Source organism: Erythrolamprus reginae, chromosome Z, assembly GCF_031021105.1.
Source record: "Erythrolamprus reginae isolate rEryReg1 chromosome Z, rEryReg1.hap1, whole genome shotgun sequence".
NCBI classification, from domain to species: domain Eukaryota; kingdom Metazoa; phylum Chordata; class Lepidosauria; order Squamata; family Dipsadidae; genus Erythrolamprus; species Erythrolamprus reginae.
Window position 1 is genome coordinate 118774460 of NC_091963.1, and position 24647 is coordinate 118799106.

The 24647-nt window shown below is 40.2% G+C and overlaps 1 protein-coding gene across 2 annotated transcripts in view; it reads left to right on the forward strand.

Annotated features, from left to right (window-relative positions):
* Positions 1-1300: 1300 nt before the first annotated feature.
* TRPM4 (transient receptor potential cation channel subfamily M member 4) overlaps positions 1301-24647 on the forward strand; it is a 60108-nt gene continuing 36761 nt past the window's right edge. For both annotated transcript variants that reach the window (XM_070730140.1, XM_070730141.1), the window contains exons 1-10: positions 1301-1406; positions 1587-1654; positions 8457-8634; positions 10851-11031; positions 13685-13851; positions 15922-16099; positions 19465-19529; positions 21512-21694; positions 21982-22081; positions 24227-24342. In XM_070730140.1, coding sequence (XP_070586241.1) covers positions 1380-1406; positions 1587-1654; positions 8457-8634; positions 10851-11031; positions 13685-13851; positions 15922-16099; positions 19465-19529; positions 21512-21694; positions 21982-22081; positions 24227-24342 — 1263 coding nt within the window. In that variant the 5' untranslated portion in view covers positions 1301-1379. The remainder of the gene's footprint in view (positions 1407-1586; positions 1655-8456; positions 8635-10850; positions 11032-13684; positions 13852-15921; positions 16100-19464; positions 19530-21511; positions 21695-21981; positions 22082-24226; positions 24343-24647) is intronic.

Consider the following 24647-nt stretch of genomic DNA (forward strand, 5'->3'; position numbering starts at 1 on the left):
TTTATTTACATATCAAAGAGTGATTCTAATTTATTCTTTATGGCTAGATCACAAATACTACTTGTCATATAACCTCTCACCATGTCCCATCGATCCATCAGTTTCTTCAATTTATTTTCATTGTACATGTTCATCCTTACCTCCTATACTGATCTATTAATTTAAATAGGCATGGGTGTATAAGGTCAGAGCTTGAGTAGAGAAAAGAAAGAAGAAAGATGAAAGAAGAGGAGAGGGGAAAAAGAGAAAGAGGATAAGAACAGAAAAAGAAAGAAGAAAGGGAGGGAAGGACAAAAGAAAGAAAGAATTAAATAGAAATAGGCTGGCTTGGGAAGTCCACACCTTATACAATTGCCAGGCTGAGAAATACTGCCCTAGAGTAATCGTCAATTGATTAAATAAATAAATAAAGCCCAACCCTTGATATAGAGCTTTTACTGTCGTCTTTTTCCATTTGCAATATCAATGTGATAGGCTGCAAATGTCTTTCACCCTCAGAGGGATTAGAAATGACAACAAAAAGAGAGAAAACCTCCAAAATGAACTAGGGTAACTCACCTTTGTTCTCCACCCATTAATAGCTCAACATTCCATGTCCAATTAAAGCAAATTACAGGATTTGATTGTTTTAAATGCAGGGAGAAAAAAAAACATTTCCAGACTTTCAAGCACATCTGTTGCCTGTATATAAAGAAGCTGATTAAAATTTTTAAAATATTTTTTTAAATCCCACCCTTGTTATTTTTATAAATAACTCAAGGCAGTGAGTAAACCTAACACTCCTTTCCTTCTCCTATTATGAATATGAAAACTGAAGATTTCAGAGTGAAGGCATGTACTGGGTAACACTGAGAGGACTCTAGAGTAGATTTCAGTGTGGAGCATCCTATGTGGCGTACATAAGTGCACTGGTGTGCCTTTCATCCCCTGTCCAATTGTCTTTCCTTTCTCTCACTTATCATATATATTTTCTTTCTTTCATATATCCTCTCCTCTAAGTTCACTTTACCCTTTTATATATATATTACTACGTGTCTATTTTTCTTCCTATGTATTTGTGTGTTGGACAAATGAATAAATAAATAAAATCTTAGTGCACAACCCTGATAAACACACAGACCCACCAATAATACAAATACTGCCAGGCAGATAACTGTTGTAAACCCAGGTCTTGGGGAACTTTATTCTACCCACTGGGTGGTGTTTATCCAGTTCAACAAGTTCCTGCATAGGGTGCGGTACTGCTGCCAAGAGGCTGGGTTTTGAAACTGTTCTTCCTGCTTGTTCTCTCTCTCATACACAATAGATTAGACAGTAGGCACTGTGGTTTGGGACTTTTGCTCCAAGCAGTCTGTGATCCTGACTGATTGCTCTGCTCCATGGCCACTTCCGAGCAGAAAGATCAGGTACTGAGTCTTCAGTCAGATGTTTGCTGTGGATTGGGTTTATTTACTTATTTTGTTTTGTAAAATATGTATTTTGGTAACATATAGCAATGTTTATATGCATGGTACTAGTAAGAGAGAAACAGGACAGGGGACCTAAACCTCTGGAAGATGCCGATAGTAATTGTGATTTATTTCCAGGCATGGATTCCCAAATATTTCCGGAAGAAAGTCTGCACGACTTTCATCGAGCAACCTAATGACACAGGGTGAGTAACTGATTTTTCTCTGCTCTTTGAACTATAACTGCTCAAAAAAAAAAATAAAGGGAACGCTCAAATAACACATCCTAGATCTGAATGAATGAAATGATGTGCCTATCGTCCCCTGTCCAATTGTCTTTCCTTATCTCATTTATCATATATATTCTCTCCTTATCTATATCTATATCTATATATATTATATACAGTATATATCATATATATTCTCTCCTTATCTCTTATATCATATATATTCTCTCCCTCCCATCTACTTCTCTTCTTTTTACTTTCTATCGTTATATATATTACTTAATGTCTATTCTCTTCCATATGTATTGTATATTGGACAAAGAATAAATAAATAAATAAATAAATAAATAAAAAAAATATTTTCATTGAATGTTTCATTTGCCCAACAGCATGTGAAATTGACTGTCAATCAGTGTTGCTTCCTAAGTGGACAGTTTGATTTCACGGAAGTTTTATTTATATTCTTGAAGTTATATTCTGTTTTTTAAGTGTTCCCTTTTTTTTTTTTTAGCAGTGTATATATGTAAGCAGGCACTTCTAACTCCCTCTGAGGTTCATTTACAGTTTAGCATTTCTACTTTTTCTCTTAAATCTGTACTCTGGTCCCCATGTGAGAACCATGCTAACCATATTTTACATTTCAGCACTGCTAAAATCTGGGTAGAGCATATGGCTCAAAAGTATGCAGGTTATCCTCCGTGCCATGATTTATTCCAGTAATTTCCTCTTCCTCACCATTGGCTTAGTCATCTTTGAAACTAAAGCATCGCCTCAGGATCTGGCTAGTGGCTTGTGAGAGAATGTTAGCTGTCTAACAATCTCTATCCTGGGCATCCCTCTATTTTGGAAAACAGAGTTCTGAGTGGCCTGAATCTTTATATTGGCTTCCCAAACCAGTGTTTCCCAACCTTGGCAACTTGAAGATATTTGGACCTCAACTCCCAGAATCCCCCAGCCAGCGAATGCTGGCTGGGGAATTCTGGGAGTTGAAGTCCAAATATCTCCAAGTTGCCAAGGTTGGGAAACACTGTCCCAAACAATCAACTTTAGTCAGACGAACCGGAGAATTATTTTTGTTGATACAAAAAACAACTCCATCAATTTTTAAATGGGTATGTGGAGTGGCATCTTGTCATCTTGTCTTTTGATAATAAAATTCTATTTCGAACCAGCCTTCCGCATAGATTCTGCTTTGCTCTTTCTATCTCTCTCTCTCTCTCTCTCCTACCCACTTCCACTCTTCCATGGCGTCAATTCCTAGTACTTTTTTTGTTTCTTCATCCATGACTCTGTCCTTGTTCTATTCCTGTAACTCTATCCCTTCTCTTTTTGAAGTTGCTGAAATAATAATAATAATAATAATAATAATAATAATAATAATAATAATAATAATAATTTTATTAGATTTGTATCTTGCCTCTCTCCATATACTCAGAGTGGCTCATTTTAAATTTTAAAATGCATGAACACCTCTGAAAGATGCTAGAAGTTGTAATAACGTTCGGAAGTATTTGTATTTGGCAACAATTATCCTATCCCATAAACACTACATTGCAAAGTTCCCTAAGTATGTATTTTGCATATTTTGTCATTTTTTAAATTGTTCATGTACCAAATATTACTTTTTGAACATGGCTACCATGAGTCTTCATTTTCTAAAGTTATGCATATATTGTTCCTTCAAATTTGTGGAAGGTCTTAAGCATAAAACGTATCAGGAAAGACTTAATGAACTCAATCTGCATAGTCTGGAGGAGAGAAGGAAAAGGGGGGACATGATGGAAACATTTAGATATATTAAAGGGTTAAATAAGGTCCAGGAGAGAAGTGTTTTTAATAGGAAAGTGAACACAAGAACAAGGGGACACAATCTGAAGTTAGTTGGGGGAAAGATCAAAAGCAACATGAGAAAATATTATTTTACTGAAAGAGTAGTAGATCCTTGGAACAAACTTCCAGCAGACGTGGTAGATAAATCCACAGTAACTGAATTTAAACATGCCTGGGATAAACATATATCCATCCTAAGATAAAATACAGAAAATAGTATAAGGGCAGACTAGATGGACCATGAGGTCTTTTTCTGCCGACAGACTTCTATGTTTCTGTTTCTATTTCCAATTTCCTCAAATTCTTTGTCCTTTCTGAATCTCTTTCAGTTTGCATATATCAAGAATGAGGGATTTGTTCACTTTCACAAATTGTTGACTCCAAGTTCCTTCAGTGTCAGCCATTTGGCCAGTAGTTAGAGATGAAAGGAACTAGACCCAAGCATCTACAGAGCCTTCAGTTTGTCCCATATCCTTCTTCAGGCCACACTCAAAGTTGAATACACTATGCCGAGTGCAAAATAACTGATTTAATGCAGATTGATTAATGAGTGCATTTGTTCCAGGATTTTTCCCTTATATATATCCCCCGACTATTTATTTCTTCTTCTTTTTAACTTTTTGTTTTGTTTTGTCAAGTACATATTGGTGGTATACAGAGATATAATAATATTTATATACGTGATGCTAGTAAAAAGAGAAACATTAGGACAGGGGATGGAAGGCACATTGGTGCACTTATGCATATCCCTTACTGACCTCTTAGGAATTGGGAGAGGTCAACAGTGGATACTCCAAGTCTTAGTTTTGGGGATTAGGTGATGATACTACAGAGTCTGGTAGTGAATTCCATGCATTAACTACTCAGTTGATGCATGGAACTATACTACTATTGCTAAGAGTTACCCATATCTGAACATATCTGAACATTACTGACTTACTGAACAAACTGGAAAGCCAGTTTGTAATAGTAGTTAAGATAATAGGCTAGAAATTGGGAGATCATGAGTTTTAGTCCTATATTTGGCCCAAAGCAAGCTGAATAAGCTTGAGCTAATCATCTTCTCTTAACCTTAAGAAGGAGGAAATGGCAAACAAGCTCTAAAAGCTTGCCAAGCAAAAAAAAAACACCCCTCACTCCACTGAGCATTAAAAAAAATTTATTTATTTATTTTGTCCAATGCACAATACATATTGAAGAGGATAGACATGAGTTATTATATATAAAGAAAGGATATAAAAGTCCAATACACAATGAGGGTTTTAGTGGGTATATATCAATATACACATAGTAAAATACATGATGAAGGTTTATTTGTTTATTTATTTATTATTTGGATTTGTATGCCGCCCCTCTCCGAAGACTCGGGGCGGCTCACAACAGGTGAAAAGCAATCCAATACATAATCCAATTAATTAAAATATTGAAAAATTTAAAAAACCCCATATACTAAAATACATACACACAAGCATACCATATATAAATTCAACTTGCCCAGGGGGAGATGTTTAGTTTCCCCATGCCTGACGGCAAAGGTGGGTTTTGAAGAGTTTGCGGAAGGCAGGAAGAGTAGGGGCAGTTCTGATCTCCGGGGGGAGTTGGTTCCAGAGAGTCGGTGCCGCCACAGAGAAGGCTCTCTCCCTGGGGCCCACCAACCGATATTGTTTAGTTGACGGGACCCGGAGGAGGCCCACTCTGTGGGACCTAATCGGTCACTGGGATTCGTGCGGCAGAAGGCGGTCTCTGAGATATTCTGGTCCGATGCCATGAAGGGCTTTAAAGGTTATAGAGGAGATACTCATAGTAAAATATATCTAAGAAATAATAGAAAAGAAGATATAGGAATAGAATATATCAATGAAAGAATAGAAGAAGAGATATAGGAATAGAGGAAAGGTATATAGGAGATATAGGAGAGCAATAGGACAGGGGACGGAAGGCACTCTAGTGCACTTGTACTTGCCCCTTACTGACCTCTTAGGAATCTGGATAGGTCAACCGTAGATAATCTAAGGGTAAAGTGTTGGGGGTTTGGGGATGACACTATGGAGTCCGGTAATGAGTTCCACGCTTCGACAACTCGGTTACTGAAGTCATATTTTTTACTGTCAAGTTTGGAGCGGTTAATATTAAGTTTAAATCTGTTGTGTGCTCTTGTGTTGTTGTGGTTGAAGCTGAAGTAGTCGCCGACAGGCAGGACGTTGCAGCATATGATCTTGTGGGCAATACTTAAATCTTGTTTAAGGCGTCTTAGTTCTAAGCTTTCTAGGCCCAGGATTGAAAGTCTAGTCTCATAGGGTATTCTATTTCGAGTGGAGGAGTGAAGGGCTCTTCTGGTGAAGTATCTTTGGACATTTTCAAGGGTGTTAATGTCTGAGATGCGATATGGGTTCCGAACAGATGAGCTGTATTCGAGGATGGGTCTGGCAAAAGTTTTGTAAGCTCTGGTAAGTAGTGTGAGATTGCCAGAGCAGAAGCTACGTAGGATTAGGTTTACAACTCTTGAAGCCTTCTTGGCTATATTGTTGCAGTGGGCTTTGGCACTTAAATCTTTTGTTATTAGTATACCAAGGTCTTTAACCGAGTGGGGATTATCTGTGATAATTTGATTATTCAGTTCGTATTTGGAGTTCAGATTCTTCTTCCCAATGTGTAGGACAGAGCATTTGCTAGTTGAGATTTGGAGTTGCCATGTGTTAGACCACTCAGAAACAGCGTCAAGGTCTTTTTGGAGAGTAGTTGTGTTATCAGTGGTGTTGAAGAGTTTTACATCATCGGCAAAGAGGACACAGTTGCTTGTGATGTAATTGCAAAGGTCATTGATGTAGAGAATGAAGAGCGTTGGTCCCAGTACACTACCTTGGGGAACACCGCTTTTAACTGGGACGGGGGTGGATATGGTGCTTCCTATTTTGACTACTTGTTGTCTGTTTGATAGGAATGCTGTAATCCAGCTGTGGAGGGATCCTGAGATGCCATAGGATTTGAGTTTTAGGAGTAGTTTGTCATGGACCACTGAATCAAAGGCTTTGCAGAAGTCAATATAAATTGCATCTGTAGATTTCCCTTGATCTAGATGAGTTGTCCATATATTTTTGCAGTGAAGGAGCTGCAGGTTGCAGGATAGTTTTTTTCTGAAACCAAATTGTTTATTAGAGAGCAAATTATTAGTTTCTAAATGGAGAGTAATTGATTTGTTTATAATTGATTCCATGACTTTGCATGGGACGCAGCATAGTGAAATTGGTCTGTAGTTATCTACAAGAGAGGGGTCTCCTTTTTTGAAGATGGGGATGACCATTGCTTTCGACCATAGCTTAGGAAGTGTGCTGGTTCTGAAGGATTTTTCAAAAATTATGCTTAGTGGTTCAGCTATGGCAGAAGAGAGCTTTTTTAGAAAGTATGCACATAGACCATCTGGTCCAACTGATAGAGAAGGTTTAAGGTCACGTAATGCTTTTTCAACTTGGTCTTCAGTGAAGTCTACTTGGGTTAAATCATTGAGGGAGTTTGAGGTGCGATTGATGAAATTGGGGGATGAGCCATTGCTGTTAACAAAGACGGAGCCAAAGAAAGAGTTGAAGAGGTTGGCTTTGGATGAATCATCGTGGTATTCTTTGTTGTTGGGTCCTTTGAGAGGTGGGATTGGTCTAGAGTCTTTGAGTTTATTGTTGTCAAAGTTGTAGAAAGCTCTATTAGATTTGGTGCGTAGGAGGTTTTCCTCTTGTTTGCTGTAGTAGTTAAGGCATTCTGCTTTTATTTGATTGCAAATGCTTTTATATCGGCTTTTGAAGTTGGAAACTTGTCCTTTTTTGTTTTTCCTCCAGAGAGATTTTTTTCTTGTTTGTAATTTTCTTATTGAGATGGGGAGGTTATTTTTTTTGTTTATGGTACATGTTAGAGGTACATGAAGTCTGATGATAATTTTCATTTCGAGTAGGAATGTGTTGTAGAGGTCATCAGTAGTGTAGCATTCAGAGAATAGAGTTTTCCAGTTTAATGTTGAGAGGTGGGCTTCAATGAGTTCGTAGTTCGCTTTTTTGAAATTGAATTTTGGTGTTGTATTATTTTGGTGGTTCATAATGTGGCTTAAGTTGAGACTGAAGTTTATCAAGCTGTGGTCGCTGTTGGAAAATGGTTCTGTTATTTGTAAGCCATATATTGTACTTTTGCTGTTACAGAAGATGAGATCCAGACAGTTATCAAGTCTGGTATTTTTAGTTACTAGTTGGTCAAGTCCCAGTTGGGTGACGGTATTATATATAGTAGAATGGATGGGTTCCGTGCTGCATTCATTTAAGGACCAGTTGATGTGTGGTAGGTTGAGGTCTCCGAGGAAGATAATGGGGTATGGGCAGTTGGTTGCCCACGTTAGTAATGTGGATAATTTGTTAGCATGTTCGATGTCGTAGTCCGGGGCTCTGTAGCAGAGTAAGAAGCGAATTGTGGTATTTAGGGATAAATCACAGACAATAGTTTCAGGTACCAATAAATCTTGTGCAACTTTAAGGATTTTTAGGTTCAGCAATTTTTTGTAAAATATAGCTACTCCGCCTCCTCTGCGGGATTCACGGTCTGATCGGAAAACATGGTAGTTTTTTGATGTGATAATGGAGTCTGGGTAGGAAGCATTTAGCCATGTTTCGCATATAAAAATTATATCAAAATTGGAGGTGTCAAGTAGAAGGAGGAATTCAGATATCTTGTTGACTAAACTTCTAGCATTTAATAGTTTACATTTGAGATTGGTCTTGTGTTGAGAATTGGTTTTGGGGTGGTTAGAGGAAGTAAGGGGCACGCTTTCCTATTCTTGGTTTGAGGTGTAGGGTTGTCCATTTGTTGTTGTGGAATGGTGGTCTGTATTTCTAAGCCATCTATTTTTATACTGGATCTCAGAGTTATAGGTGCAGGTATTGTTCTGACGCTCTTCAACCATCATTCCTTTTCACAGTGCCTCCAATCTCTGCCAGTGTGGCAGCCCTCGCAAAAACCACACTTCAGTAGCCATAGAAGATGCTTTTGGAGCAGCCATTGTCAGCAAATGGGACTCAGCGCAACATACCACAGAGAAGCCAACTGATGCATATGGGGAGGTGGAATTTCTAGGCACTGGCCGTAGACCGAGCAAGGTGAGCTTGTGATAAGACAAGAGCTAAGCCAGTGGTCCTCAAACTACAGCCCAGGGGCCACATGCGGCCCTTTGAGGTCATTTATCCGGCCCGCGGGTGATGAAACAAACTCCTAGAGCCGGCGCCATTTCTCCCGCCCAACAGCTGATCTGCTGTCGGCCGGGAGAAACCCCCGTGGGCTCTGAGCCCTGCCCAGCTTCTCCAGCTGTGTCTGGGGACCACACCCCGCCCACTCCTACCGATATTCTTCCCGCCACCAGGAAGAAACAGGAAGCAACTCCCCCCCCCACAGGAAACAAGAGGCAGCGGTTGGATGGCATTGCCGCCTGTGCGCAGAAGCAGCGCCCTGGGGTAAGAAGTTTTGTGAGAGAGAGGGAAAAGAGAGAGAGAGAGAGAAAAAATGGAAAGAGGGTGAGGGAAATAGAAGTGGAGAGGAATGAAGGAGGGAGGGAGGGAGGGAAGGAAGGAAGGAAGGAAGGAAGGATGAAATGAATGGAGGGACAGAGGAAGGAAGGGCTGTTTTGGGGGAGGTAATTTAAATTTTCTCTTAGCATACATTCAAACAACACAGTGTACCATCTAATTTTCAATGAAAAAAATGCGGTATTAGTAACTAATATCAATCATCAAAAAAGTTTTTTTTCTAATTTTGTCATCCAGTTACATTCATTTTTTTAAATTAAATTCCCTCCTTAATGTTCCTTCAAAAGTACACCAATTATATTTCTAACTTATTACCCATTATGCCAAAGTGCTTCCTTCTTTCTTTATACATTTTTCTATAAGCCAAGAAAACCTTTTATAGCCAATCAGATGTTAACAAAAGAAAATTAAAAACAAAACATAAACATTTATGAATTTTAGACTTCTTCCCTCCCTCTAAATCAGAGGTCCCCAAACTTTTTACAGAGGGGGCCAGTTCACTGTCCCTCGGACTGTTGGAGGGCCAGACTATAAAAAAAAACTATGAACAATTCCCTATGCACACTGCACATATCTTAAAGTAAAAACAAAATGGGAACATACTATTTAGAGGGAGGGAAGAAGTCTGAAATTCATAAATGTTTATGTTTTGTTTTTAATTTTATTTTGTTAATATCTGATTGGCTATAAAAGGTTTTCTTGGCTTATAGAAAAATGTATAAAGAAAGAAGGAAGCACTTTGGCATAATGGGTAATAAGTTAGAAATATAATTGGTGTACTTTTGAAGGAACATTAAGGAGGGAATTTAATTAAAAGAAAATGAATGTAACTGGATGACAAAATTAGAAAAAAAACTTTTTTGATGATTGATATTAGTTACTAATACCGCATTTTTTTCATTGAAAATTAGATGGTACACTGTGTTGTTTGAATGTATGCTAAGAGAAAATTTTTAAAAAATTACCCCCCCAAAACAGTCCTTCCTTCCTCTGTCCCTCCATTCATTTCATCCTTCCTTCCTTCCTTCCCTCCCTCCCTCCTTCATTCCTCTGCACTTCTATTTCCTTCACCCTCTTTCCCTTTTTTTTTGCTCTCTCTCTTTTCCCTCTCTCTCACAAAACTTCTGTGCCCGGCCATGAACTTGAGGGGGTGCGTCTCTCTCTCTGCTGAAAAAATGAGACTCCCCACAAGTCAACTTATGGGAAAGGTGGAGAGAAGGTGAGGTGACAGCTCTGGTGTAAGCACAAGTCTACACCACTCTTACCCCAGGGCGCTGCTTCTGCGAACAGATGGCAAGGCCATCCAACCACTGCCTCTTGTTTCCTGGGGGGGAGTTGCTTCCTGGTGGCGGGAAGAATATCAGTAGGAGTGGGTGGGGCGTGGTCCCCAGACACAGCCGGAGAAGCTGGGTGGGGCTCAGAGCCCACGGGGCTTTCTCCCGGCCGACAGCAGATCAGCTGTTGGGCGGGAGAAATGGCGCCAGCTCTAGGAGTTTGTTTCATCACCCGCGGGCCGGATAAATGACCTCACAGGGCCGCATGTGGCCCCCAGGCTGTAGTTTGGGGACTGCTGCTCTAAATAGTATGTTCCCATTTTGTTTTTACTTTAAAATAAGGTATGTGCAGTGTGCATAGGGAATTGTTCGTAGTTTTTTTTTTTATAGTCCGGCCCTCCAACAGTCCGAGGGACAGTGAACTGGCCCCCTCTGTAAAAGGTTTGGGGACCCCTGCTCTAGATAAAACTATTCAGGGTTGGTAGTCTCTTTGGTCTAATCCTTTTTTCTCCCTTGCAGTTCATTCGCCTCTCTGACTCATCTGATCCTGCAAATGCCTATGCTTTAGTAACCCATCACTGGAATATCCCACACCCCAACTTGGTGGTGTCGGTGGTGGGAGGCGAAGGTGAGGGGCCCGTTAAGGCCTGGCTCAAAGATGTGCTGAGAAAGGGGCTGGTTAAAGCCGCTCAGAGCACAGGTAATCTCTCCTTGCAGTTTGCTTTAATTTTCCTAACCATTTTAAAACATCACTGCAGAACACGGGGCTGAAGCTTTTGAAGGAAGGGCTGGGAAGCCACAGCTAGTTTGATGTGGGATACATTTGAATAATGACAATTGCAGTGAAAGGCCACAAAATTTTTTACTATCACACTATGGCTATGGCTTATTTTGTGGGTGTGGCCTGAGAGCCATGTGACCAGGTGGGAGTGGCTTGTCAATCATATGACTGGGTAGGAGTGGCTTGCCGGCCATGTGACCAGGTGGGAGTGGTTTGATGATCATGTGACTGGGGGGTGGCTTAAAGGTCATGTGATTGGCTTAAAGGTGGCCAAATTGACATCACTCATGTCAAGGGTTTGGGTTAGGGTGCCTGACCTCACCTCACAGAGATACAAGATATTTACAATTACAGTAGTACCTCTAGATACGAGCTGCTCCACATGCAAGTATTCCAAGATACGAGCCACGAGGGGAGAGAAATTTCTGTTCCAGACCCGAGCTCAAATTCAGGATACGAGCCGAGTGTCCACTAGGTGGCGCAAGAATCCTTGCTTTTGGTTATCTCGGAGGGGAAAAATAAAGTCTAAAGCCATTTGTTCCAGATATGAGTTGCTCGACATACAAGCTCCCTTCTGGAACGAATTATACTCGTATCTAGGGGTACTACTGTACTGAACATCCAAAATACACTATTTAATCCTATATGTAAATATGCCACATGTCTACATACATATTATACATAGGCACTCAAAATATACATTATCTACTATATGTAAGCTCCATTTTTGCTACCCCCACTGCGTGTCGTTCCCCCTCCCCCGTGTGGGCAGCAGTCCATGACTGGACGATCGGGTACGCTAGCATATCTTTGCTATTGGAACTGTTAGGGAAAGGCTTTCATGAAAGTTATTGAAAGATACATGTCCTTATTACATAGCAACTAGATAAACCTAAGTACTGTAAACATGTTTCTTAGTTTAGGTTTCTTGAATATAAAAATAATAGGAATATTTAACATGTTTTATAGTGATGTATTTTCAGGAAACCTGACTTGTTTTGTTCTACAGCATAGTTTTTAAGGCTTTGCAGTTATTAGAAACCTTCAGAAATATAGGCTTTATAGCATTCGATGAATTTTCTTCATTTTTTTAAAGCAAAAAAACATATTTAAGGGTTTAAAATCTTGTTTTAGACACAAAGAGTGATTAGAATGTTGACCATGCAGTAAGGATCCAGGTGGCCTAAAAATAAGATTTTGAAATTACTTATAAGAATCTTTCCTGTGGGAAATTGCTGTTACAGTAGTCCCTCGCTATACCGCGCTTCACCTACTGCGGCTTCACTTCATTGCGGGTTTCTGAGGAAGCCGATCGGCAGATTTAAACAGCCCGCCAAACTCGATCGGCAGGTTTAAAAAAAAAAATCTAAAATTGTAAATACTGTATTTAAATACTGTATCTAAAATAAATACTGTGTGGGAAGGGTTTATAAACACTTAAAACAATGAAAACTTACCAAACAATTACAATTAAATACAATTAAGTTTGATTTACTAAGGCAAAAATGAAACAAAATACTGGATATTTTGAACAAAATAAAGGATACTTTGAACACTGAAGATGATTTTAAGAAAGTCACCATTATCTTTAAAAGATATTAAGGAAGAAGAAAACGATTCACTGGACAAGATTGAAACTGATTTGAAAGTGATTTTAAAAATGAAAGGCTATAAGAATATATGCAAAAAGGTGCTACACTAACACAAATAAAATTAGCTGATATTTTAATAATTAATTAGAGTGATGTGGATAGCTTTCTTACATTGAATTAATAAAAGAATTAAAATTTTGAAGACTGTATAAATGGAGATAAAGAAAGAAAAATGTCAATAGAGCTTTCAGTTTGCTGAGTGGTGAATTGTGTCTGCTTAATGTCTCTCCTTCTACTAACAAGATATGCAGGAAAATTACTGAAACCTTTGTTCCTTGCTTGGCAAGTTGTGTATATTTGACCAAGACTTTTGTGATACAACCTATTGCATGAGTAAAGAGAGGTGTGGAGAGATAGTGTAATTATTCAACAGGAGCACACTTGCATAGAAAAATTATCCCTTCCTTAAGGGTGCCTTTTTAAAATATGTATATGCTGATGTTATATGCATAGTAGGGGCGTTTCTGGTTGTGTAATAACAATCATGTTTGAAAAGATGGTACTGAATCTATGGATGGGTGAACCACTGAAAAGACTGGTTCTAACCTGATTGATCTTTTAATGGGTACCTTTTTGAGATAAGAGTTTATATTGTAACATGTACTAAGGTTGCAGTTTGTTTAATGGCAATACATAGGCATTTCTCAATCATGTGAGCTCTTGTAACAGATCTAGCTGGGTGATAATAATAATAAGGAAAATGTTCAGGTATAATTGTGAAAGCTTGGTTTAGGATTTCACAAAAGTCTGGTCGTGTTTTTTTATCATGATTTCTTAAACTGTCTTGTGATCATTTAAAAAACTGGAATAATACTTTTATTTGTTTAACTTCAATGTTCATATAATTTCCCAAACATTGAGATACCATAAATATCCCAGTTCTATCTATAGTTCTTACTATATTTATTGCTCCTACGCAGGTGCATGGATTATGACAAGTGGTCTCCAAGTTGGTGTGGGTCGGTATGTGGGGGAAGCGGTGAGAGACCACACTATGGCCAGCACCAACCGCAGCACTCATGTTGTAGCAATGGGCATTGCTCCATGGGGGATCGTTGAGCAGCACCATTGTCTTGTCAACCCCAAGGTAGGAGGCCTGGAGAAGGGCAATGCCAAGAGAGATAATGAATTTAGGCTGGAATTTAAATAATAAATTAGAATCACTTTACAATATGTAAATAGATATACAGTATTGCTCTTGAGTAGTGATGGGCAAACCGAACCCGCACAATTCGGGTCCATACCGAATTTTGCAGTGTTCGATATGCTGAACATGAACCTGAAATTTTTCCAAAGTTCGGGCAAAGTTCGGGGTTGCGTTCAGCGTTCGGAGCTTTGACGTCACCGGAAGGTTGCTAAGGATGCCAAGGTGATCACTTCCTGGATTCCATGGATTCCAGGAAGTAATCACTGTGGCGTCCTTAGCAACCTGCCAGTGACATAAAAGCTCCGCCCCTGGAATCTCTTCATGGGAGGGATTCCCCGTTCGGGTTCGAGTTTGGGTTCAGCCGAATTTTGCGTAAAATTCAGCCAAACTTGCCGAACCCAAACACTGTTGAGTTCGCCCATCACTACTCTTGAGTTAAAGTGGTATATAAAAAATATGCCCCCATTTTGGTGGAGGGGTATGAATGTTGTCTGGTGGTGGGCACTTAAACCCTGAGCACATATTATATGTTGTGTGTATGCTCTTTTGTTATTGATATTATAAAAATTAATAAAAATATTCAATCAAAAATGAGTTTAGGCGGAGAAGTTTAACACAGTTACAGGTTGAAGTGGGTGGGGTCCAGTGGTGGGATTCCAATTTTTTAAATTATTATTATTATTATTTATTAGATTTGTATGCTGCCCCTCTCCGGAGACTCGGAGCGGCTTACAACAATACATAGTTCAAATCTAATGGTTAAAAAAGGACAGTTTAAAACCCTTATTATAAAAACAGTCATGCATCCCAAACAAGCCATACATAAAATGAAATGGCCTGGGGGAATCAATTTCCCCATGCCTGACAGCAGAGATGGGTTTTTAGAAGTTTGCGAAAGGCAGTTCTGATCTCCGGAGGGAGTTGGTTCCAGAGGGTCGGGGCTGCCACAGAGAAGGCTCTTCCCCTAGACATTGTTTCGTCGACGGGACCCGGAGAAGGCCAACTCTGTGGGACCTAATCGGTTGCTGGTGGGCATAGCAGGAGAAAAATACTGTAAAATCTCCAATCCTTCCCCACTCCAGGGAAATATTACTGCAAAATCCCCATTTCCAATCAGGTAGGATATGGGAGGGAGATAATAGATGGTGGCAGGGCTAATATTCACCGATTCTCCAAACTACTCAAAATTTCCACTGCTGGTTTTCCAGAACTAGTCAGACAGAACCTGCTGAATCCCACCTCTGGCGAGGTCCTAAGACCAAATGAACCTATTGATATGGTCCATAAGAGCCCCCACCCAGGTTTAATATAACTATACAGATTGAGACCTAATGAACTCAATCTGTATAGTCTGGAGGACAGAAGGAAAAGGGGGGACATGATCGAAACATTTAAATATGTCAAAGGGTTAAATAAGGTTCAGGAAGGAAGTGTTTTTAATAGGAAAGTGAACACAAGAACAAGGGGACACAATCTGAAGTTAGTTGGGGAAAAGATAAAAAGCAACATGAGAAAATATTATTTTACTGAAAGAGTAGTAGATCCTTGGAACAAACTTCCAGCAGACGTGGCTGGTAAACCCACAGTAACTGAATTTAAACATGCCTGGGATAAACATATATCCATTGTAAGATAAAATATAGGAAATAGTATAAGGGCAGACTAGATGGACCATGAGGTCTTTTTCTGCCGTCAGTCTTCTATGTTTCTATGTTTAATATTAAAAATTGGAAAACAATACATGAGTCTTCGGAGAGGGGCGGCATACAAATCTAATAAATCTAATATAATACATAAAGAGTAAGCTACTTTAACTGCATTATAAACGATGCATGAAGAGTAAGCTACTTCAACTGTATTTAAATAATTTGATTAAATTCAGTTAATTTTTACAGTGCTGGCTTCACCCATTTCTTTTCCCTTGCCCTGTATGTTCTATACCTCCCAGATTTCCACTTAATGCCTGTCTTTACCTCGTTTGATTCATCTGCTTCTTTTCTTATCCTAAAGGGATCCTTCCCAGCACGTTACTCCAGGACAAACCCTGCGAGTCCTTTCAGCCCTCTGGATGCCAACCATTCTACCTTCTTCTTGGTGGACAATGGTACACTGGGCAGAGCAGGTGGAGAAGCCGCCTTCCGAGCCCGTTTGGAACGCTACATTGCCCAGCAGAAAGTGGGAGCTGGCGGTGAGCAATTTCTTATGTAGACAAGAACATAAAACGTGGAACAAGAAGTTACCCTCTTCATCGTGCTCCCTGCAATAGACTAATAGTATTTTGTTATCTCCAGATGTGTCAGACTTCAGCTTCTATATTTTCTTAAATAGCTAAATATAAAGAACATACAAACTGCAATTTAATATACAGTAATACCTTGTCTTACGAACCTAATTGGTTCCCGGGGGAGGTTCGTAAGATGAAACATTCGTAAGACGAAACATTGTTTCCCATAGGAAACAATGTAAAGTCAATTAATCCGTGCAACAGGGGAAAAAAACAGCAAAAAAACACAGCCGCCCCGTTGTCACCTTTTGAAACAGCCGGGGGGGGGGCCTTCTCGGCGGCCTCCCAAACCCCGAACCCGGAAGTTCGGCAAAAGTTCGGGTTCGGGAGGCCGCCGAGAAGCCCCACCGCCCAGCTGTCACCTTTTAAAACAGTCGGGGGGCTTTTCGGCGGCCTCCCGAACGCTGAACCTGGAAGTTCGGGTTTGGCGTTCGGGTTCAGGAGGACGCTGAGAAGCCCCCCAGCTGTTTCAAAAAGCAACAGCTGGGCGGCGGGGCTTCTCAGCGGCGGCGGCGGGTTCTTAAGAAGAAAAAAGTTCGTAACAAGAGGCAAAACAATTCTGAACCCTGGGTTCCTATCTCGGGTTGTTTGTAAGACGAGGGGTTCGTATCATGAGGTACCACTGTATTTGGAAGTCACCAAATGTCTGTGTTCTGTTCTACACCCCTCAGATGCTGTGGCCTAGAGGTGGGGCTCTTGCCTCACAATCAGGAGGTTGTGAGTTCAATCCTAGGTAGAGGCAGATGTAGGGTTTCCTGCTTGAGTAGGGGGTTGGACTAGATGGCCTGCAAGGCCCCTTCTAATTCTGTTAAATGTGGCCAAATGTTAGCTTTCTTAGGATGCAGAATAAGCTCTGGGTTTTATACTCTCTCTGGTTCTATTTCCTTCATTTTTGCAACTGTACTTTATGAGAAGAAACCCTTCCTGCTATTCATTTTATTTATTTAATTCAATTTGTATGCCGCCCAACTCCCTAGGGACTTTAGACAACTGTTTTGTAAGTCTCTGGCTATAAAACCCTTGCTGACTCCACTGTGTCTACCACAATAGTTTATCTCTCCTTTCCATCGGAGGATAGCCTTTCCTCCAATTCTTTAAGAAATACAATGTTCTGGCAAGCCTCATTACAGACACTTTGCATCTCAATATTAATTCTGCTAATTACTCCCAAGCCAGACCACAACCAGAGAGCTATGCTGGTTAATCCATATTTACTCAGAATTATATGAATTGCTCTCCTCTACTTTTATGTCCCAGATTAATTTTTAAAAATATTTATTTATTTATTTATTCCAATACAAATTGAAAGTTAAAGAGAATAAAACATGTAATAGTAAATACAGTGCTTCCTCGTCTTACAAACGCCTTGTCATACAAACTTTTCGAGATACAAACCCGGGGTTTAAGATTTTTTTGCCTCTTCTTACAAACTATTTTCACCTTACAAACCCACTGCCACCACTGGGATGCCCCGCCTCCGGACTTCCGTTGCCAGCGAACCCCCCTTTTTTGCTGCTGGGATTCCCATGAGGCTCCCCTCCATGGGAAACCCCACCTCCGGACTTCCGTGTTTTTGTGATGCTGCAGGGGGATCCCAGCAGCGCAAAAACGGGTGCTTCGCTGGCAGTGGAAATCTGGAGGTGGGGTTTCCCAGTGGGGAGAGCCTCAGTGAAATCGCAGCATCGCAAAAACACAGAGGTCTGGAGGTGGGGTTTCGAGGACTTCAGTATTTTTGCGATGCTGCGATTTCACTGAGGCTCCCTTCGCTGGGAAACCCCACCTCCAGAATTCCGTTGCCAGCAAAGCGCTCATTTTTGCGATGCTGGGATTCCCCTGCAGCATCACAAAAACACAGAAGTCTAGAGGTGGGGTTTCCCATGGAGGGAAGCCTCAGAGGAATCCCAGCAGCGCAAAAACAGGCACTTCGGCTGGCAAAAGGGATGGATTTTGGGCTTGCACACATTAATCATTTTTCCATTGATTCCTATGGGAAACATTGTTTCGTCTTACAAACTTTTCACCTTAAGAACCTCGTCCCGGAACCAATTAAGTTTGTAAGACAAGGTATCACTGTATCAGGGAAAGGACAGAAGAAAAGATATGAGAATAGAATACGTCAATGAAGAGTAGAGAAAAGGATATATGAATGGAAGAAAAGATATGTAAAATATAGGAGAGACAATTGGACAGGGGACGGAAGGCACACTAGTGCACTTATACTCGCCCCTTACTGACCTCTAAGGAACCTGGTGAGGTCAATCGTGGATAGTCTAAGGGAAAAATGTCATTGACAGGCAGGACGTTGCAGCATATGATCTTGTGGGCAATACTTAGATCATGTCTAAGGCGTCGTAGTTCTAGGCTTTCTAGACCCAGGATTGTAATACAAATGTCTTTTCCTCTGGCGCTGAGCTTAAAAAGCTAGGCAGGTTTGAACTGGGATAATACTTACACGAGGAAAGGAAAGGAGTCCCTGCAGATTTTACTCTGCTACTTGGTGCTGATTATAGGGCTCCATGTTCATCTTTGTTTCGAGGCCATTGAGCCAGGACAATCCAAAAATGTTTCTGTGGCCAGTGTGACATCTTGGAGAGTTGTTTCTCCCCAAGTACCTATTTATTTACTTGCATTTGCATGTTTTTGAACTGCTAGGTGGGAAGGAGCTAGGTGAAAATGGGCGCTCACTTTGTTCCTCCATGCTTGGGTCTTGAACTTGGGCTGTAAGCTTTCTAGTTGACAAGCCCAGTTTTTTAACCTCCTGAGCCATCACACAGTCTAAGACAGTGTTTCCTAACCTTGGCAACTTGAAGATATTTGGACTTCAACTCCCAGAATTCCCTAGCCAGCATTCGCTTGCGAATGCTGGCTGGGGAATTCTGGGAGTTGAAGTCCAAATATCTTCAAGTTGCCAAGGTTGGGAAACACTGGTCTAAGAGATGAACCATTGTGCCACTACTTACACAAGAAAGTCTAGAAAATGCCTTTGTTGTAGGTGAAACTGAAAAAGTAGGGAAAAAAGCACCCCAGTAGAAAGTAGTGACAAATTACCTTCATACTAAGGCCAAGAAAACAATATGATGTATCTATGTCATTCATCAATTTAGCTCAAACTCAATTTAGTTTGAGGAAATCGTTATATTGACCTTATTTTCTTGCCCAAGTGGTAACAAAAAAAATGTTTGCATTTGGTCTTCCAACATCATTTTACTTGTTTGGCCACTGTTCCCTTAAATAATTTTTCTCTATTTTGCCATTCCTCCACACTATAGGTGAAGGGAGCATTGAGATTCCTGTGTTGCTGCTGCTCATCAGTGGGGATTCAGCCATATTCAAGGTAAGGAATTGAGGTGTTGTGAAAGAAGACGAAATGTCCGGGAACAGAAATAATTTCACCATTAGGGAAGTGAGCCATAGTTCCACTCCAAGGATAACATGGTTAAGTTAATACATTTGGATGTGAATGTAACCCTTTTTTCCAATGAAAGCGTGCTCCATAAAAACCTTGGGAAAGAGAACAAATTTAATTTGAGGAGAAACAATAATAAGATTATTAAGTCCAAAATTGCCATTACCTAAATCTGCTGTGGACGTAGGAAGACAAAGAAGGAACACAGAAGAAATGAAGAGACCAAGATGGAGACTTTGGTCTTCTGATGCACAAATATATAATATTGGGAAAATGTGTAAAATCTCTGATGCAATTCATTTGTGCTCAAAAAAAAAAGAGGAAGGAAAGATCTGATAATAGAATACAGACAAGACATTCTGGGAACAAACTAACAGATGGGGAGAAGGGACATGAAATGTGAGATAGCAATCATCCTTGAAGAAGGTGTGAGGGGTTTTACATTCTTAAAGATAAAATTGAGAGGAGATATTTAAAGATGTGAGATCATGGGAGTTAAGAACAGCAGTGAACCTGATCAGACCTGAACAAATTAAAATTCAGAAGTCAAAGAGGAATGGTACTGAGGAATGGTTGGGGATGGATGAAGTTGGTTAGTGATGATGAGATATGGTGGCACACAAGATTGAGGGAGGCTGTCTTTGTAGCTTGCTCTGGTCCAAGCATAGGAATGCTTTTCTCAGACAAATCAAAACACCACGCAAAGGGGGAAATCATGTAGATTACATTTATTGTCTGGTATTTTCATATCATAGATTTATAGTTGAGATGAAATTTGTCAGAGTATATATTGATAATCTGTCCCATTACATAGAGGTGAAAAGATATTCATTTTTCCCCATCTTCTTGGGTGAGCAGTGTGGTTGGGCGGTAGGAAAAGTAAGTAGGATGCTTGGCTGCATAGCTAGAGGTATAACAAGCAGGAAGAGGGAGATTGTGATCCCGCTATATAGAGCGCTGGTGAGACCACATTTGGAATACTGTGTTCAGTTCTGGAGACCTCACCTACAAAAAGATATTGACAAAATTGAACGGGTCCAAAGACGGGCTACAAGAATGGTGGAAGGTCTTAAGCATAAAACGTATCAGGAAAGACTTCATGAACTCAATCTGTATAGTCTGGAGGAAAGAAGGAAAAGGGGGGACATGATCGAAACATTTAAATATGTTAAAGGGTTAAATAAGGTACAGGAGGGAAGTGTTTTTAATAGGAAAGTGAACACAAGAACAAGGGGACACAATCTGAAGTTAGTTGGGGGAAAGATCAAAAGCAACATGAGAAAATATTATTTTACTGAAAGAGTAGTAGATCCTTGGAACAAACTTCCAGCAGACGTGGTTGGTAAATCCACAGTAACTGAATTTAAACATGCCTGGGATAAACATATATCCATCCTAAGATAAAATACAAAAAATAGTATAAGGGCAGACTAGATGGATCATGAGGTCTTTTTCTGCCGTCAGTCTTCTATGTTTCTATGTTTCTGGCTGCTGCATGGTCTTTTGTTAAAATAACTGCTGGTCTGCATGGCATAATTGCCCAGCAGCAGAAGTATAGCTCAATGGCCAATAAGAACACACAGATGTGGTCACATGTCATGGACTATACTGCCCAGAGTGCAATCACTAACTACATTCCGCGTAATGCAATCTTTTAAAGAGACAGCTCTTAATCCAGGCTAAACACCACTCTAGTCCAGGGGTAGGCAAAGTTGGCTCTTCTGTGACTTGTGGACTTCAATTCCCAGAATTCCTAAGCCAATCATGCTAGCTCAGGAATTCTGGGAGTTGAAGTCCACATGTTATAGAAGAGCTAACTTTGTCTACCCCTGCTCTAGTCTATCAGCACATAGCTCATTCTGAAGTCATGTTACTCATACCGGTTGCTTCTACCGTGTTCATTTCCTAAGCGTGTATCAGAGGCTGTACATGCCTCCATTCCCTGCCTCCTCTTAGCTGGATCTGGGGGAGCAGCAGACTGCTTGGCTGAATTGTTGGAAGAGACACAACCCGGAGAGTCCCTAAAAACTCTGGCAATGAAGAAAATGCAGGGGAAATTCCCAGACAAGGACTTGGAGGAGTTGGTTGAGCAGGTAAGACCTAGTATGTAATATCTTTCCATCTCTCCTTTCTTTTAATATCACTTAGAAATATATTCATATTTCCTCCTGTTCTAGATTACATTTCAGAACTCAAAAATCCAAAAGATTTTTGTCCTGGAGAAATCTCTCTGTGTGTGTCTCTGTCTGTCTGTCTGTCTGTCTGTCTCTGTCTGTCTGTCTGTCTGTCTGTCTGTCTGTCTGTCTGTCTGTCTGTCTGTCTCTCTCTGTATTATTTTTTTGAGATAAGTATATGACTTGTCTACATGCCTTCTTGTCAGGTGGAAAGCATTGGGAATCTGAGGGAATTGGTGACTGTCTATTCAGATCAAGAAGGTTTGGAAGAGTTTGAGACTGTCCTGCTTAAAGCTCTAGTGAAAGGTAATTAGTTCAGCACATACATCCATAAATCAAAAGTAGGCTGGGTTTTTTTTGCATAATAGCAATAGATACAAATATGCAGTCTCATACAGTGTTGTGGACACTTTTAGATGAATAAAATAGAATAGAGTAGAGTAGAGTAGAGTAGAGTAGAGTAGAGTAGAGTAGAGTAGAATAGAATAGAATAGAATAGAACAGAATAGAATTCTTTATTGGCCAAGTGTGATTGGATGCATTTGTCAAGAATCATGACGTATAACACTTAATGATTGTCATAGGGGTCAAATAAGCAATGAAGAAACAATCAATATTAACACTGATAAAATTGAAAAGAGAAAAAAAAACCCTTACATTGCCAGACCCTAAAAGGTTTCAGTAGACCTAGGGCTAGGATCTCACTGAATATCTGAATTCATAGAAGACTAGATTTTATTGAAGTGTGGGTTTCTATAATGTGTTAGCTTAACCAGGGGTGGGTTCTAAATTACATTACTGGCAGTTCCTTCCGAGCATGACCACATCATATGCATATGTGCAAGCTGTGATGTGCACATGCACAGTACTGAAGACTCAGCTTCTGTGCATGCACAAAAGCAATCCCCCCCCCCAAAAAACCCCTTATATAGAATATTTAGACATGAGAGTTTTTTAGCGGAGCCTGACCCCCAAAGGGTGTCTGCTGGATTCACTAATATTCCAGTCCCCACAATTGCTGTCCCCAACTATATAAGAAATATCACAAACATCCTAAGATGATTGAACTCCATAAGAAATCTCCCTGACAACTCCATTTTTATCTACCCTGTATTGCCACTTCGGCAATAACATATCTTTGTTATTTATTAAGAGCTGTGGTGGTGCGGTGGTTAGAATATATTACTGCAGGTTACTTCCCCTGAGTGACTGCTGACTGCAATTTGGCAGTTCGAATCTCAATATGCTCAAGGTCGACTCAGCCTTCCATCTTCTGGGGTGGGTAAAATGAGGACCCAGAGTGTTGGGGGCAATATGCTGACTTTGTAAACCCCTTAGAGAGGGCTGTAAAGCACTGTGAAGTACACTGTGGATATATACTGCTCAAAAAAATAAAGGGAACATTCAAATAACACATCCTAGATCTGAATGAATGAAATATTCTCCTTGAATACATTGTTCTGTACAAAGTTGAATGTGCATAATAGCATGTGAAATTGATTGTCAATCAGTGTTGCTTTCTGTCTGGGCTGTTTAATTTCACAGAAGTTTGATTTACTTGGAGTTATATTGTGTTGCTTAAGTGTTCCCTTTATTTTTTTGAGCAGTGTAGGTCTAAATGTTATTGCTATTTGCAAATCAGAGGCACAGCCATGAATAAGCATGGCTTCTTAAATATGCAAATATCTTTATGGCTGACTTAGAATATTCCCACTCATGAAGCCCCTCCTTTATTTGAGATTAATTGACGAGAAAGCATCATACGAACCCATTGAAATCAATCTGGTGTAACATCCTATTATGATTTCAACAGAATGAGTAGACATTCCTAAGTGACTAGACAGTGACTATGTTATGACACACCTTTGACAGTGGGAGATTTGGAGCAATAATCTTGGAGATGATGTCATGCATAGATTATATCAGAGACAAGCACCTGTTCCTATCTCTGAAGATCGGAACTGGAGATATAGATAATCCTCAACTTATGCGTTCTGAGGAAGCCTCCTCATTGTGGTCATAATTGACCACCTGATTTTACAACTTTTTGGTGGCAACTGATAAGCAAATGCAGTGGTTACTAAGCAAACCAGTTGTTCAGTAAGGACCAGTTCCATTGAAAACAAGTAGCTACCAGTTTTTGATAAGAACATAACATGCTATCATGTGACTATGGTGTGCTGCAAACAACCACAAATGCAGGCCAGTTTGTTGAGTATCCCAAATGTGGCCATGTGACTATGGGTGAGTGGCTGTTGGAATTTCAGAACCAGGTCATAATTACCCCTGGAAAACTCCATCACTAAACATTGTAAAATGTTACTACCTATAAACATTCCAAAAAATGGACTTAAAAGTGTAGTAACTGTTTCATCGAAAAACAAATGACATTTAAATTATAACAAAACTGTGAACAATGATGGCTATACTTCTTTTCTCTCCTCCTGGCAGCATGCAAGCGGTCAAGCAAGGCCACCTGTTATCTGGATGAGCTACGTCTGGCGGTAGCCTGGAATCGAGTGGACATTGCAAGCACAGAATTGTTCCGTGGAGACATTCTCTGGGAGGTGGGCTGAGACACTTGTATTAGCTTTTAATCCTTTACTAGAACATACCAAATAAAAAGTATGGGAGAAACACAGAATAGAGAAAAATAGCCTTGAATTAAATGGTTTGGGGGTATATAAAGAGCCTTTCCTATGTTTTCCCTTTAGTAGACTCTGGCTTTCATAACTTCAAAGTAGCATATGGGTTGAGCAGATGCATATAGAGCCGAGGTGGCGCAACAGGTAGAGTGCAGTACTGCAGGCCACTAAAGCTGACTGTAGAACTGCAGGTCAGCGGTTCAAATCTCATCACTGGCTGGACCTGG